The 15,931-nt window shown below is 45.8% G+C and overlaps 1 protein-coding gene across 1 annotated transcript; it reads left to right on the forward strand.

The window, feature by feature from the left end:
• Positions 1 to 507: 507 nt before the first annotated feature.
• lmtk3 (lemur tyrosine kinase 3) lies at positions 508 to 12,749 on the forward strand (the record flags this gene model as incomplete). Its single annotated transcript, XM_080768349.1, has 7 exons — positions 508 to 1,890; positions 1,936 to 3,702; positions 4,796 to 4,959; positions 5,812 to 5,945; positions 7,636 to 7,979; positions 10,083 to 10,167; positions 12,517 to 12,749. The coding sequence occupies 7 exons, from the start codon at positions 508 to 510 to the stop codon at positions 12,747 to 12,749; spliced, it is 4,110 nt and encodes a 1,369-aa protein (XP_080624475.1).
• Between the last annotated feature and the right edge of the window lie 3,182 nt (positions 12,750 to 15,931).

A 15,931-nucleotide genomic window follows, 5' to 3' on the forward strand; every position in this document is an offset into this window, starting at 1 on the left:
TGCTTGGACGGTCCAGCGTTACCTGCCAGAGGAGGACAGGAGGGAGGAGACTGTGCTGAGGTCTCGGCACAGTCTCCTGTCGAGGCTGCAGACTGCGTGGAGAAAGCCAGCACTGTGCTGCCGCGTGAGGACAAATCACACGTCCCAGACGAGACGGAAGGCAGTGGTGACAAGACTGCTGTGATTGGGAATGGTGAAATGGCACAAGATGAACAGCAGGTTCGCAGCTCTACCGGGGCGCTCGATGCCAGTTTACACCGAGCTGCGCCCACGACAGAGCCTGATACCCACGTGGCAGGTGACTCGGATTGCTCAAGAATTTTCCCAGTTCCAAATAACACTGGGAACTGTGCGGAGGAGGTGGAGGAGAGGGGTGGCTCACAGCCACACGGCGACGGCCGTCAGGCCAGTTGCTATGCTTCCAGAAGGGAAGCCACGCCCGCCGTCACCCCGACCACCCCCGACTGGGACCCCTCCTCCATCACGCCCGACTCCGTCCTGTCGCCGATGACCTCCAGCTCAGCCGACTGCCTCACGCCCAGCGACTCGTGGACGGGAAGCGGAGGCGGGATGGGCAGCGGAGGGTACAGGGCGCTGGGAAACGAGACCCCCCACCGAGACTCCGCGTACTTCTCCGACAGCGACTGGGAGGGGGAGGGGCCGAACCGGAGGGCCAGCGACGGACTCTCTGGCTCCAGGCCCGGCAGCAGCCGAGCAGGAGACAGGGGGACACTGACCGGCATAGAGGAAAAGACTGAGGAGGAGGTGGAGACAGGACAGAAGAGCCCTTCGAAAGACAGCACAAAGGTTCCAGATAGCAAGGCTGGACCAGACAGGAGGGTGACCATTGAGAGCCTGGAAGAAAAGAGCATTCCATATCAGCATGCCACTGTAAATTATATCTCCCTTGTTAGTAATGACAAAGACTTTTTGAACAGAGGGCTAGAGCCTGCACAGAGAGAAGATTCCGGCATTTTCCATAATGATAGCGGGGAGGCAGACGGGAAGGGACCTGTCAAGCCAGGGCTTCTGTCTCATGATTCCCAGGCCAAAGACGGTGTTGACTTCATCACCAAGTTGTACTCCGATCCAGAGGACGAGCCCCTCAAAGGCCTCCCATACAACGACGGCTCACAATTAGACAACCATTACACAGACACTGTCATCTCTCACGTGCAGATAACAGACCGCACGTACCAGGACTTGAAGCTACATTCCAAGAACATCACCGACAGTCTGATTGATTCCGTGTCTGTCAGCGAGTCAAAGGACTGCATGCTGAGACTCGACGGCAAAGAATGCGGGAGTGACGCGCCGGCAGATAATCTCTCAGATCTCCCTGCTCTCAATGCCCCCTCCAGCGAGGGTGACGGTGGGGAAGTGGTGACGCTGTCCCACTTCGATAATAACAGTGAATCCAGATTGTCACGGTTCTACACCATTCAAACCACTGAGGAAAAACACAGCGACGGACCCCCGGCGTTGCTGGACCCCGACAGCGGGGAGTGTGTGGACGACGACGACGCGAGCAGTGTGACGGCGTGTTCTTTTTGGGCAGAGGAGGAGGGGGTCGCCGGATGGTCCGAGAGACGCGAAGGAGCGGAGCTTCAGCAGACGGACGCCAACGAGCTGGGCTTGAGAAACCTGCGCTACCCAGAAGACGGCGAAGAGAACAAGGTCGGGGCCAAGATGGAGCCCGAGACACAGCTGGCAGCCGGGGAACTGAGCAACGCCACGAGGGAGAAGTCACCTCAAAGGGAAGCGGCACAGAGGACAGAGTCGACAGAGAAGGACTCGCCGGTCAGCAGTGGGGAAGAGAGGTCGCCGGAGTGTCTGGAGCTTAAAACTAAAGACCTGTGGAATGCTCTTGAGGACGAGGAGGAGGAGGAGGAGGAGGAGGAGGGTGAGGGGGACGAGGAGGAAAGGAGAGGAGGCTGTGGAGGAGGAGTGGTGAAAGGAGAGTTCGATTGCCATCGCTTCAAACAAGGGGAATTACATCTGTGGCCCGCCGAAAACGACCAGTGGGCCTCTCCGGAGAACAGGAACCGAGATGCCGAACTGGGATCGGAACTCTTCTCGGGCTTCAATACAAAGGCCTGGGAGGTGGGAGAGAGGCTCGTTGTGGGCCGCGAGTTCTGGGAAACGGAGGAAAATGATGAGATGGCAGGGAGTGAACCTCACCCTGCTGTCCATGCAGGGGGCGGCGAGGAAACCGGTAATGATGAAACCCAGGGGCAAGTTGGCCAGCTCGCAGTCGAGGCAAAGTGGGATTCCAGCGACTCTGATATCCTACAAGCGGTCCCACCTCCGGACACACGGCAAGAGGAAAATATTGAGAATCTAGAAGAGGTTGTTGATGAACAAGACAGTGGTCTGGAAGGTCGAGTCTCGGAGATTGAAGTCGAGAATGAAGAAATCCCGGAACGAGAGAGCTCAGACCACGGGGAGGAGCAAATGAAACCACACACAGAGCTGGTCAGCTCTAGTGAGGCCCGGCTCCACTCCAAAGAGGAGGAGGAGGAGAATCAGAACTTTAACAGGTGGCCGCAGAACACCCAAGAACCCGTTGAAAACATTGTACAAGAAAATATTTATTTTACACACACGTTAGATAATATAAGCTCGAATAGCTCTACGAATAGCATCCCTGAAGCTGCTCAAGAAGACTTATTAAGTTTGGAGGGTTTTGCACCGTTAATGGACTCAGGAATTGCAACGAGTCCTCAACTTGTAGGGCAAGAGATCCGGGGAGGTATGAGTGTCATGAATGTAAGGGAGGACCTTTCTCCTTCAACCGACGTCCTCTCTCGCCCCGGCGACAGTGGATTGTCAACAAAGGGCACCGATCAATGTTATGCACAGTTAGACAACTTTAGCTCTGTCGATTTCCCCAGTCCTCCGCCCAGCATAGACCTCGATGTCCAAGATGACAAGCTGGAGAGTTTAGACGACTCTTTCCCTAGTCCTCCGCCGTCTGTCGTAGAGGAAGAGTTTATTAGCCACATGGACTTGGAAGACTTTATAGCCAGCGCGGAGACACAGCCACATATTCCCCACACTTCAGACACAGACCCCTCGGAGCTTCCTCCGCCTGCCATGACCCAAAGCAGAGGGATCTCGGCCAACCTGAGCGTCTCTCCTCCCGCGCACATAACGCTAGAAAGCGAGGTCCACCACGTGCACCACCTCGCGAGACACGACGACCAAAATGACCTGTCGCACAAGACGCCCCTGACCACGCCGCCTCTGACCCGACGCTCCGACCACGACTCCCTCCCGGAGCTGCTGATCTCCGAGTGGAAGGATCTGGACGAGGAGCCCCTGGAGGACTTCGAGAAGCTGGAGAAGCTGTGCGGCATATCCGGGGACGGGGAGGACGACCTCTTCCTGGAGAACCTGGAGCTCCTGGAGTCTCTGAAGAGGGCGCCGCCGCCGCCCGAGCCGAAGCCGCGCGGCGCGGGAGACGGCGACAGGGTCGAGGAGGCCACCTGCGGCTCCCCCTGTCCCGAAGGCCGGAGGGTGGACCTGAAGGAGGACGTCGACGGCAGCTCCGAGAAGGTGGCGGCGTCCACTCCGTACACGATCGCGGATTACCAAGACGACACGCCGTCGGCTCAGGAGGAGAGGTGTGACCCACAGAGCCCAGGATGCGACCAGGGGTCTCTGTCGAAGATGACTGCTAAAAATGGACTAATGATGCAGGTGAGCATGTGACCTCTGTGTAAAACGATCAGTGACTGTCTTCGCTTCAGATGAAATAAGCCTAGAGTCATAGTTATTATATTATATCGTTGCTGTAGGGAGGAAACCACCTAACTCCATTTTTGAGGTGTTTTTTTGGGGCATAAAGCATCACGTCTTAGGTTAAGCATTGAACCAATGGAAAGTATTAAAAAGCGCTTCGGTGTACCTCTTAACTCCATTGGGCCCTCAAACGGTCCACTAACTAAAAACACCTAACTCCGCTACCTCTCCCCCTCTCGTGCAAGTAATTGCCAATATATAAAATCACAACACCAACTTTCATGAGGCAGTATTGCTTTGTTTTCAAAATATAAGCTTTTCTTCATGTCCTGAAAAATGTACGTTTCATTTTGTGAAAAATGAACATTCTGCAGCTGGGTGGTTTCTTCCTGACAGCAGAGATATACAGTTATATTTTTTGCTGTTTATTTACTATTATTTAGTCACAATATTATTGGTTAAATATTTATGAACGCCCCTATTGTGGACATGGTGATTATTATCCAAATGTTTCCAAATTTTCACTTTGGCAACTAAAAAACACGGTGAAGCAGCCTTCTGCTTCTACGGGCCGACAGCGTAGAAGAACAAACTCGCACTATACCTTCGACAGACAGCCTCTGTAGACATTTCTAAAGCACAGCTCAAGACCTATACTTCTACACTCTTGCTTTTAGCTGATCTTTTACATTCCTTGTTATTCATGTCCTCACTGTATTGCATTACTGCTATTATTTTAATGTTTTATGCCTTGCTTTTCTTTTCTTTTCATTCTCCATTGCTCTGTGAAGCACTTTGAGCTGCATTTCATGTCAGGTGCTATACAAATAAAGTTTTAATATTATTATTATTATGAGTTGCGTTGTGAGCTCGTAGACAGCCTATCCTCACTACATTTGCATGACACTGTCTTACGACAAAGTTGCATGACAAAATAGGCCCTTTATTTAATTAGGTTGATTCATTACAAACACTCTCTGAATGTGAGAAAGACGCGTGCTCCTCATGTGACCGATGTGATTTGTAACACTCCGTCTTCTCCTTTCTCCAGGTGTGTGAGGAGAGGTTGCAGTTCTCCCTCAGCGAGAACGTCCAGACCAACAGGTTGTGGGGTACGACGGTCAAAGACACTGTGACTCTGAGGCCCTGGGGCGACCCCAGCACAGACGCCAGTGAAGAGCCAGTCAGTGTGAAAGACAAACGCGACGACGAGAGGTATGACATGACATCTGACGTTTTACATTAGCCTGGAAACCAGACGAATCAGGGAGAGAGAAAAAAATAACCCCTGGGGAGATTGGTCTGGCACTCCTCAGTTTGAATTGCATATTCACTCACCCCCAGAGTTGTGGGTGCACCAATCAGAGCCCACTATTCAAAGTCTATATTTTTGCTGTGATGTTGGAATCTGTTTGCAAATCCCCCTTTGGAAATTAATCTTCAACACCGAAGTTTCAGTCTGGCCATGCCAGGCTAGGTTTACCGTTACTATTTTAGTTGCATTGAGTGATCAAATGGTACTTAAAGTACCAAAAGTAAAAGTACTCATCATTTTGTAGAATGTCCCATTTCAAGTTTTTGTATACAAATATTTTGAAAATGGCAGATCTACAAGCTCACAATGTGATGTACTGTATATAGGGCTGAAGTGTATAATGTATGTTTTGTAATCAAAATCGAATAACTAAAGTTTTCAAATAAATGTAGTGGAGTAAAAGTAAATTGGAAATACAAAATCACACCTGTGTGAAGTGAGGGGCGCTAATATATTAAAGTCTAACTCATGTTGATTAGGTGACATAATATGGTGATGTAAAACAAACGGTGCAAGCACAAACATTAAACGCCATCAACAACAAAGAGACAATATGACGTGAATGACACATTATGACGTACATTTTCAATGCGTTTTACAAAACAAACGTTGAACTAAAGACAAACAGTAAACATGTGTATAGGAGGGGCTAGTGCTCCTCAAAAAAAAGTCCAGAGCAGAAAAAAATGAACATTCCCGTTTACATTTGTGTGTAGTTAAGTCAAGCATTCTTCCTTTTCCCCCCGCTATAGCCATGAAGAGCATGAAGCTGCCTCCGGCCCCTGGCCTGGCGGTGACCGAGGGGACACTTCTCCTGAACCGCACACTGTGACTGAGCAGCCAGAGGCGCCGATCCCTCCGCCTGCTGGAAACCTGGCCATGAAAGGTACCTATACATGTTTTGTTAGTTGGTACACATGACATTATTCCTTACCCCACTATAAGGGGTGGGCAACTGGCGGCCCGGGGGCCACATGCGGCCCCCACCTTCACTTAATGCGGCCCGCATGTTAATATCAGAATACTGATATGTACTGATTTGAGCTGTTACAATTCCAAACGCGCTTTAATTTCTGCATGACTAGTATTAAATTACTAGTACTTAATGACTATAGTATATTAAAATGTTATTGTCTTTTTGTGTCCAATGTAGTTATGTTCACAGTTCATAAAGTTACAGTAACTACCGGTATAACTATAACTAAATGCGTTTGAAATTCAATAAAAAGGTTACTTTTCAGGTTTCCAATTCAAAAATAGCAATAAATTATTCAGGTTTTCAATTCAAATATAGAGAAAAATAGCTGATCTACAAGCTCAAAACGTGTCGCAGCGCGATGCGTTTTTTTTGCTACGACAGTAATATGCAATGTGGCCCCTCTGGAGTGACTGTGGAAATATATTGGCCCTCGCCATCGTCAAAGTTGCCCACCCTTAAGTCCTGACTCACTCATCCCCTGCGTCACAGACGTTTTTCTCAATGGAAAGTAACATCTCATATAAGATGTGGTCCAAAAAGAAAGGGTAACAAAGTCTTATTCACACCTGATAGGCTCAGAGACGGGTGCGTAGGCAGTATTCAAAAAATGCACATAAAGTGCACAGAGACCCGCACACCGTCTGCACTTGCAATATGAACACAATTATTAATAACCCATTTAGATTAGAAAGATTCTACAAATGCCTTCTAAATCCCGACAGTTTTTCTGAAAAACCTGTTTCTGTGTCAGTGGTTTTCAAACTATTTCATGTCAAGGACCCCAAACATTATATGTAATTGGCCGCCGACCCCCATCTGAAAATATGTTGTTCCAGGGACCTTCCAGAAGCAAAGATATGTTAAAAACGTTCACTCTGAAAGAATATATTCAAAGATTTGCACCACATTTTTCAAAAAGCTAACTCGGATCGTGACAAATCATCACAATAATTACAATGTGTTGGCCCGATCAAATAATTAGTAAGAAGAAAAACAAAACAAATAGTGTTGTATCCTGCCTTTATGTTCTTCTTTCAAATTATTTGATCGGCACAAAATATTGTGTTTGTTGTCATGATTTGTGACGATCCAAGTTGGCTTTGTCCGCGGTGTAACCGTCTTTAAATAAATACTTTTTGAAAAGCCTTTGGAGAAAATGAATGGAGAATCATTTCCTGGGCCACTCGTCGTTCTGAAAGGGGGCGGGACTGCGACGCTCGATTGTCAGGGAGGTTGCTCTGTATCATTTACGATAGTCAGTCACTTATATTTTATAGTCTGTTTCTGGCAAAACATGTAGTAATTCAGCAGTGGTGTCAATGGAAGCCAGTACCTCCCTGCTTAATTTGGCACTCGGCATCAAGGGTTGGATTGGGTCCCTGCAACATAAAATAGCCGATCTACAAGTGTAGTAGACGTGTGTAGGTCTTAAGTGGTTAATAATAATGATTTTTGATGTATTATCCTCGACAGTTGGGAGAAATTTAAATAGATTATAAATAAATTAAAACGGATGCAAACAGACTTGGAGCCTGCGGTCGCTGAGCTTGTGTAAATGTTACCATCCACCAACGTGTGTCTCTCCCAAAACTCGCAGCCAAACTGGCCCGTCTGTCTCTGGCGCTGCCGCCCCTCACCCTGACGCTGCCCGTGGCCACCGGCGGCGGTAAGGGGGGCTTCGGGGACGGCGGCATCGGGGGGCGGCTCAAGCGGAGGAGAGGCCTGACGTCGCCGGGCAGCGACGTCGACGAGGACGAGGAGGAGGAGCCGGAGGACGAGAGCCAGAGGAGGGTGATCGTGGTGACGGAGACGGACGTGGACAAGCGCGTGGGCCTGCGGAGTCTGCTGAAGTCCCCCAAGGAGCCGCTGGGGGACCGGGAGAGGGACAGGGGGAGGAACGTGTCCTTTTTTGACGACGTCACGGTCTATCTGTTCAACCAGGTATTTATTGCTCCTAAAACGTTGTCCTATAGAAAAAAATCCACGCTCAAATCGGTGTTGATTTTGACAGCTAATTTTTAGTTTTAGTTGTTAGTCTCTTAGGTAGTTTTTTAGAGATGTCCCGGACTCCCGATACTGTATCGGTATCGGCCCCTTATTTGTCATATCGGGTCATATCGGTATCGGCGAATATGCCAGTCTAACCACCGACCCGACACAGGGGTAAAGGGGTTGACACTATGGCAGGTAAATAAAATGTTGGGGCATGTGGAGTTTGCTTTCGAGTTGCCAAAAACTGTAATTGCACATTTGAGTGAGGTGTCTGTTATAAACACAACATGAGATATATAGCTAGCTAGATAGCTATAAACACAACACGAGATCACAACACTGGTGTCGGTATTCGGTATAGGCTAACACAGAAATTGTGGGATCGGGATCGGGAAGGAAGGAAAAATCCCTAGTAGTTTTAGTCACATTTTAGTCACCCGGAATGTTTTAGTGTTAGTCTAGTTTTAGTCAACTAAATATCATACGATTTTAGTCGACTAAATCTACAGTTGATTTTGTCGACTAAAATGTATTTGGCGGGCCTCGATTACAATTTAGGCATTTAGCAGACGCTCTTAATCCAGAGCGACTTACATTAAGCAAGAACAAAAAAGCATGGGAATACATCACATAAAAACATTTATCATGAAACATGCGTAAGCTAAGAAAGTAACAGTGGAATATCTATAATGAAACTATACATATATGCTATACATCTACATAACATGCTATAAGTCGATGCCATCATAATGACAGATTTTACACTTGAAAATAGCCGATCTGCAATCTCACAACGCGCCGTGACCTTGTAGATCTGGTATTTTTTTTGCCTGCAACCAAGTGTAAAATGACTTATACTGGATCTCTTGTCCACTAGACCCTTCTATTCCAACATTTCAGTCTAGTTTTTATTTGTTGACAAAATTGTCAATAGGTTTAGTCTTAGTTTTCATTTAGTTATCAGTGAAAAGAGGTAGTCAATGACATTTTTTTGTCATAGTATTAGTTGACGAAATACCTATTCTTTAGTGTCTGATTATTCTTACTTTATCTATAGTAAATCAGAGCCTACATATCGTACTGTTCCTCCTGCTGTTATTAAATCTGCAATCCGGAAAAGTTTTATGTCCGACCCTGGCTGGATTCGAACCCCGGACCCCTGCCAGAGTGCCCTAATTTCTGCTGCTGTAATGGAAAAGATGTTTGGGCAGAAGATGAATTGCGTTTTTAGTACCTTTATTCACTATACTGTACATGTTATGGGTTCATGTCAGTATTATGCCAGTACCATGTCAGTAACTCGGTATCATGGTCAGTATCATGTCAGTAACATGGTTAGTATCATGTCAGTATCATGACAGTATCATGGTCAGTATCATGGTTAGTATCATATCAGTATAATGACAGTATCATGGTCAGTATCATGGTCAGTGTCATGTCAACATTCATGGTCAGTATCATGTCAACATTCATGGTCAGTATCATGTCAACATTCATGGTCAGTATCATGGTCAGTATCATGGTCAGTATCATGGTCAGTGTCATGTCAACATTCATGGTCAGTGTCATGTCAACATTCATGGTCAGTGTCATGTCAACATTCATGGTCAGTGTCATGTCAACATTCATGGTCAGTATCATGTCAACATTCATGGTCAGTATCATGTCAACATTCATGGTCAGTATCATGGTCAGTATCATGGTCAGTATCATGGTCAGTGTCATGTCAACATTCATGGTCAGTGTCATGTCAACATTCATGGTCAGTGTCATGTCAACATTCATGGTCAGTATCATGTCAACATTCATGGTCAGTATCATGTCAACATTCATGGTCAGTATCATGTCAACATTCATGGTCAGTATCATGTCAACATTCATGGTCAGTATCATGTCAACATTCATGGTTAGTATCATGTCAACATTCATGGTCAGTATCATGTCAACATTCATGGTCAGTATCATGTCAACATTCATGGTCAGTATCATGTCAACATTCATGGTCAGTGTCATGGTCAATATCATTCTGTTTTTTCTCTTTTCATGAAACAGGAGACTCCCACCAATGAGCTGAGCGGTTCAACGCCCACCAGCCCAGCTCCAGCCTCTGCCAAAATCAGCAAGTTGGACTCACATGGTACGTATATGTTCATACACACACCCGTGTGAAGTAAGTGGTGCAACTCTGTGTGGGGGTCCCCGTGGGGGAACTACCCGCAGGAAAGCGCCCAGGGTGCCGGCCCGGTTCCGGCGAGCCGGCCCGCGTCTGAAACGGTCGAGAAATGACAGAGTTACCGCGTGGGGGTCCCCAGGCGGTCCCTGGAACTTCCAGACCCGCAGGAACGCGCGCAGGGGGCCGGGCCGGTTCCGGCGGGCCGCCCTGCATCCGAAACGGTTGAGAAATTACAGAGTTACCATGTGGGGGTCCCCAGGGGGTCCCTCTACTGTACTGTACTGTACTGATACACCTGAAATCATCATATAAACAGTTAATATGTATGTGTGTGTGTGGCTGCACAACAGTGACACTTTGTTTTGAAAACCAACCAAATGCTATTTTCGTGCTCAGACACATGGTAGTCAGCCAGCCAGGCAGCCAGGCAGGCACACACAAAGCTACTTAATGAAGTGGTTGCACCACTTAAAAACTCGTTATTATTTAGTCATATGCACTTTTTAATACTTTTCATTGGTTCAATATTTATAAAACCCACAGACAAAAAATTCATTTTCAAAAATAGCAGATATAGAAGCTCACAACGCATCGCATCATGCGCTTATAGCTTTGGAATGGGGGGGTCAGATCAACATATGGAATGAATTCTGTACTGGCCTATATGGAGCGTGTCTTGAGTGTACAGGGTTGGAAGAGGCCAGATGAACATATGGAATGTCAGAACAGGTCAGCTCCATATATGTGACCAAATTTGACTGAGAGACTGCCATTGGACTTTTTTGAATTTTCGTTTTTTCATGTCATATGAAAGCAGGGAATCATAGCTTCAAATTGACATATTGGTTGTTCAGTTTGACCGACCAGTTTTGGAGATATGGCTTTTAGAGTAATGTCTTGCAGAAAACAGCGAGTTGAGAAAACAGGCTTGAAAGGTTCACTTCTGTGGTCTCTAACATTACACCTAGCTACATGTTTAAGCATTTATTTCATATTTACATGTCGATTTCAGCTCTGACACTTATTTCAGACAGTATGTGAAGAGTCTGAAAAATGTTTTTCTCCTCTGGTCACAAATGGAGATCTAAGGGTGGCAGCAGGGGCAGAGTCTTGAGTGTACAGGGTTTGATGAGGGCCCAGGTAGGGCTAATTTTGTCTCCAGAAATCTTCCAGTAGTCTCTCTCTCTCTCTCTCTCTCTCTCTCTCTCTCTCTCACATGCACTGGTCGCTTCATTTCACAGAATAATGAGAGTTTTAGTCTCAAGATTTGCCCCTGGGCTTGTGTGTTATTATTTTTTACATACAGATATGCACAAACACAAACATTGGGCACATTCATCATCTGCTATAGCCTTCAGACCTCATCATTCCAAAGGCTGCACGGAGATGAGATGTTCCTTTTTGTTATTTCTTTGTAGTTTTCCTCCAGCAGCTGTTTTCATACTGTGACATAGATGGAACAGCAGATGGAATTGAACAGTGGCTGGCTCAGTTCGATTTAGTTTTGTTTTTCCTTCCAGTCAGTCCCATGCAGCAAACGCCGCAATTTGTACTTCATCACAGGACGGTGTGTCTTGTGCCTAAAATATCAGATCTAGAAGCTCACAGCACGTTGTATTGTGTATCCCCTCGTGCACGGTGATGGCTGTGTGTGGGATTTGATTGTATTTGCCCGTGAAACCTAAAACCAGCTCCTGTGGGGGCACCTTGTTGACTCAGCCTGTAAAAGCTCTAAATCTGAAAGAATTGTAGTTTTGGCTTAAAAAGGCATAAATGAGGCACAACACAAGCTGTGATGTTCCGACGTCCAGATTCGGAACACTCTAGATATACCCCCCTCTCTCCGTTTTCTTGTAAATACCTTTAAATATAACATCAATGCTGTCAGGAAATTAAAAATATAACATTTTCAGGAAATAAAGAAAACCTTTTATTTTGAAAACAAAACAATACTGCCTCATCAAAGTTGGTGGTGTGACTTCATAATATATTGTCAATTACTTGCATGAGAGGGGGATAGGTGGTGGAGTTAGCTGCTTTGGCACAGTTTGTGGGAGTTAAGAGGTTTTTGTCCAAAGCGTTTTTTTACTACTTTCCATTGGTTTGTCCCAATCCAACCCATGATACTGTGTGCCAAGCAGGCATGCAGGCACATGAGGGTCCCATTTTTCATAGTCTTTTTTTGGTATGACCCGTCCGGGGATCGAACCCCGACCTCCCAGTCCCAGGGCAGACACTCTAACCACGAGGCCACTGAGCTGGTTTAATGTATACATTCAGAATAAAAAACAACTCCTCCTGTCTCTACATCAGGGGTGAACACCAAGGGCAAAGATTCCAGGAGAAAAGACGACCTGCCGTTCAAAGCCAGATCACCCGTGGGAGCCAGATCGCCTGTGGGAGCCAGATCACCTGTGGGAGCCAGATTGCCTGTGGGAGGAGCCCGGTCACCGGTGGGAGGAGCCAGATCACCCGTGGGGGCCAACCACCCCATGACATCGTCGCGCTTCACCGTCAGCCCTGCCGATGACCCCCACCTGGTGTGACGCCGCGTCGTCATGGGAAACCTTTCAGAGCTGCACCCTCTGAGACCGGTCAGTGAACAGCACCAGCCACTCTCTCAGAGGCTATTTTTTTATTGAATAGGCAAGACGATTGGGAAAGGAAAGACTCCCGTTCTAGAAGCTGGGCACATTCCAGGTTTTACCAGCTACAGGAACGTTTTGTAATATGTCAAAAGGGTTTGCCGCGCTCCTCCGTGCCACAGTTTATTCAGAGCCTCGTGGCTCGGCAAAAGTCTTCTGTTGAGGAAGTATGCAGTATGATGCTATAGGAGGAGGAGGAGGAGCCTGGAGCTTAGTAAAATCTGAAACAGATTTGACGGCTATGCAATGGGAGTCTTAACTGTGTACCAGCTTACCCTCTATTTTTCCCCCCCCGGCTTCGTTCCGTTGTATTTTCCCCCCATAATGTGCGGGGAGTGCACTTTCTTTGGTCATCTATCTTGTCTTATGTAATGCCTAATTTATGCTCCGCCATACTTTGCACGGCGGTGTCGCGTTCCCAGAAATAGCAGACCTACAAGTTCAAAGCTTGTAGGCATAGAGTATTAAAAGGATAGAGACTAAACTAGCGCGAAGCTCCGCCCCCTCCGCTATTCATGTCAGTGGAAGTTGCTCAGTGGCATTTTGAAGCACCCGGAAGGCTGCCGGAAGTACCGTCTTTTCGCTGATTCAGCATTTCACTTCCGCATTTGGACACCAAATTTTGGTGTCCAAATGCGGAAGTGCACCCAGAGTGCACCTGGGCTTTACATTGGGCGCTCGGTTGCACAGGGTTTCCTCGTCAAGAATCCACGGGTCCGCCTGCAGTCCTTCCTCTTACCACTAGGGCCCAGCGCTTCAACATTGGAGTGCATAGCTGGCCCCTTGCTTGTAGGTCTGCTATTTTCAGGTTTGCGCCGGTGTCATGTGACAGAGTATGAATGGGGCTTAAGCGCTTTGTTAAAGAAAAGGAAAAACTGTTTTTCATTGCAGTCCGTCAGTTATTCTCTCGTAGGCAGCCGTTGGGGACAGAAGATGCTTGACTCCTGTGTTTGAATCCTCATTCAGCATTTGTACAAATACCGTAATACAGGTGTATACAATATCATTTTAGAGCTGTTTAAGTTTAGATGTATTCTTAGACTGCACGAAAAAAAGAGAGAGAAAAAAAAAAGAAGCAAGCCATGTTACTTTATACTTTTGAATTTCAAAAGGCTATTTCTATTATTTATCTATTATTTATTTAAATGCAATTTCCATGCTATGTAAATATTATTTATTTAGGTTTGCTTAATTTTTTAGCTCTCAGAATTGTTTGGGACAAAACGCATCTAGGTTTAACTTCTCATGGTCTTCAAGACAAATGAATCAAAAATATTTCCCCAAACTTCTTAATTGCTAAAAAAGTATTTTGTATAATTTCACTTGTTGATATAATCCCATCCAGTATGGAGCTATGTCCTCTAATGTAATGTTTTATTTTTAATGTCAATGGATTTTTAGCTGTCTTTGTCATTCCTTTTACCTTGTTTGATGACAATTAATGTAGCTTAGCATGAAAAAAATGGAAGCTTATCATCGGTAAATAACTTCATTTGTTGATGTCTGTGTTAATTTATCTCATTTTCTACTAATAGCAGCCAATCATACAGTCGAGGTCCAAATAGTCCCTTTGTTTAGTCTGTTTCAACGTTGGTTTAAAACCTTGTATTGTTTAAAGAATGGTTTTCAAGGGATACTGTATGAACAAGGGGAAATAAAGTCAACATAAAAACTGTGAAACTCTTATTGAACTGTTTAATGACAATAAATTGTATTGACGTATACGCACACAAGGTGTTCCATTTAATACGAAAAATCATTCTGAAAACTCTTGACATTCAACGGTCTTGTTTGCCTCTGTATTCCACTCATGTTTTTTTTGTTTTTTTTTAAGATTTAGATTTGGCTTTTCTGTCTTTATTGATAGTTTCAAGTGAAGATACAGACAGGAAAGAGGGAGAGAGAGAAGGGGAGAGACATGCTGCAAAGGTCGTCATGAACGGGACTCGAACACGCGACACGCTGTCAGGCCCAGAGCCTATATGTGGCATGCGACTGGACCACTAGGCTAGCGGGCGCCCCTCATGTGTTTTCTTTGCCCACACAAATTCATCGTGTCAATTTTCCCCCACACACTGTCAGGCTCTGACTGTAGTGCTGTGCAAGTCCAGTCAGGAAGCTCAGTGCACAGTTGCAACTTGCTGCTGGCCAACCATTGCTCAGACTCAAAAAAAAGTTGCTGCCATCTTCTTGCTCTGCTCAGTCTGCTGTGCTGCCATGCTTACGATGAAGGCCAGGTTGTATGGCCAAATTGTTCTTGGTAGATATTTTAAAGACAAGCCTACTTGTAAAGTGCCCACTGCCTTGTTTTGCTTACCATCCCCCCCTCATAGAGTCATTTGGATTCTAAGAGACCCTTTTCACAGCAGGTGTGTTTCTGTGTGAGGTTACACCCTTTCCAACATGTCTGCTATGAAGTCAGCTTATTTAGTTCAATTACAATTGACTAAAACCAACACTCGGATTTATACAACCAATGTTAATGTCCAGCAAGCAGGAGAGAACATGGAAATATTGTGGCAGACAGTCTAGCGAAGTCCAACAATGAATGATCATCACAAGTAGAAAGAACTAGCAGAAGAGGATCCAGAGAACTGCTCCCGGTGAGTGCTACCTTGCACAGTTGCCTATGCTGTGTGTGTACAAAACTGTGTAAATGGTGAACTGTAATGCACTTTTAACTTAAGACACTATAGAAATGTAAACAACCCTGGTCAACAATAGGGCTCAGTATGGTTAGAGAATCATAATGCAGCTATACCCATGACATGGTTTGTTTTATTTCTTAGTTCACCATGGATGTAGGGCCTAAAGAAGCAAGGCCTGTACTCAGTATAGAAGAGACCAATAATTTAGAATCCTTAAGTTCCATGTCTTGTTATGCCCTTAAATTAACTTAAAAGGGATGCTTCACTTTCAAATAAACATTAAGAAAATATTGAAAAAATTAATTAAAAGGTTTAAAGAATAAACACGGCTCCCTCACGTATTAGGACAATATCAGTCCTAATAGAGCAAACATGTTTTAATTGACCAAATTCAATCTAATAATCTATGAGGACATGGAGCATCTCACCTGACCT

This window comes from Protomyctophum bolini (genome assembly GCF_963924005.1).
Source record: "Protomyctophum bolini genome assembly, chromosome: 7".
Taxonomy (NCBI): domain Eukaryota; kingdom Metazoa; phylum Chordata; class Actinopteri; order Myctophiformes; family Myctophidae; genus Protomyctophum; species Protomyctophum bolini.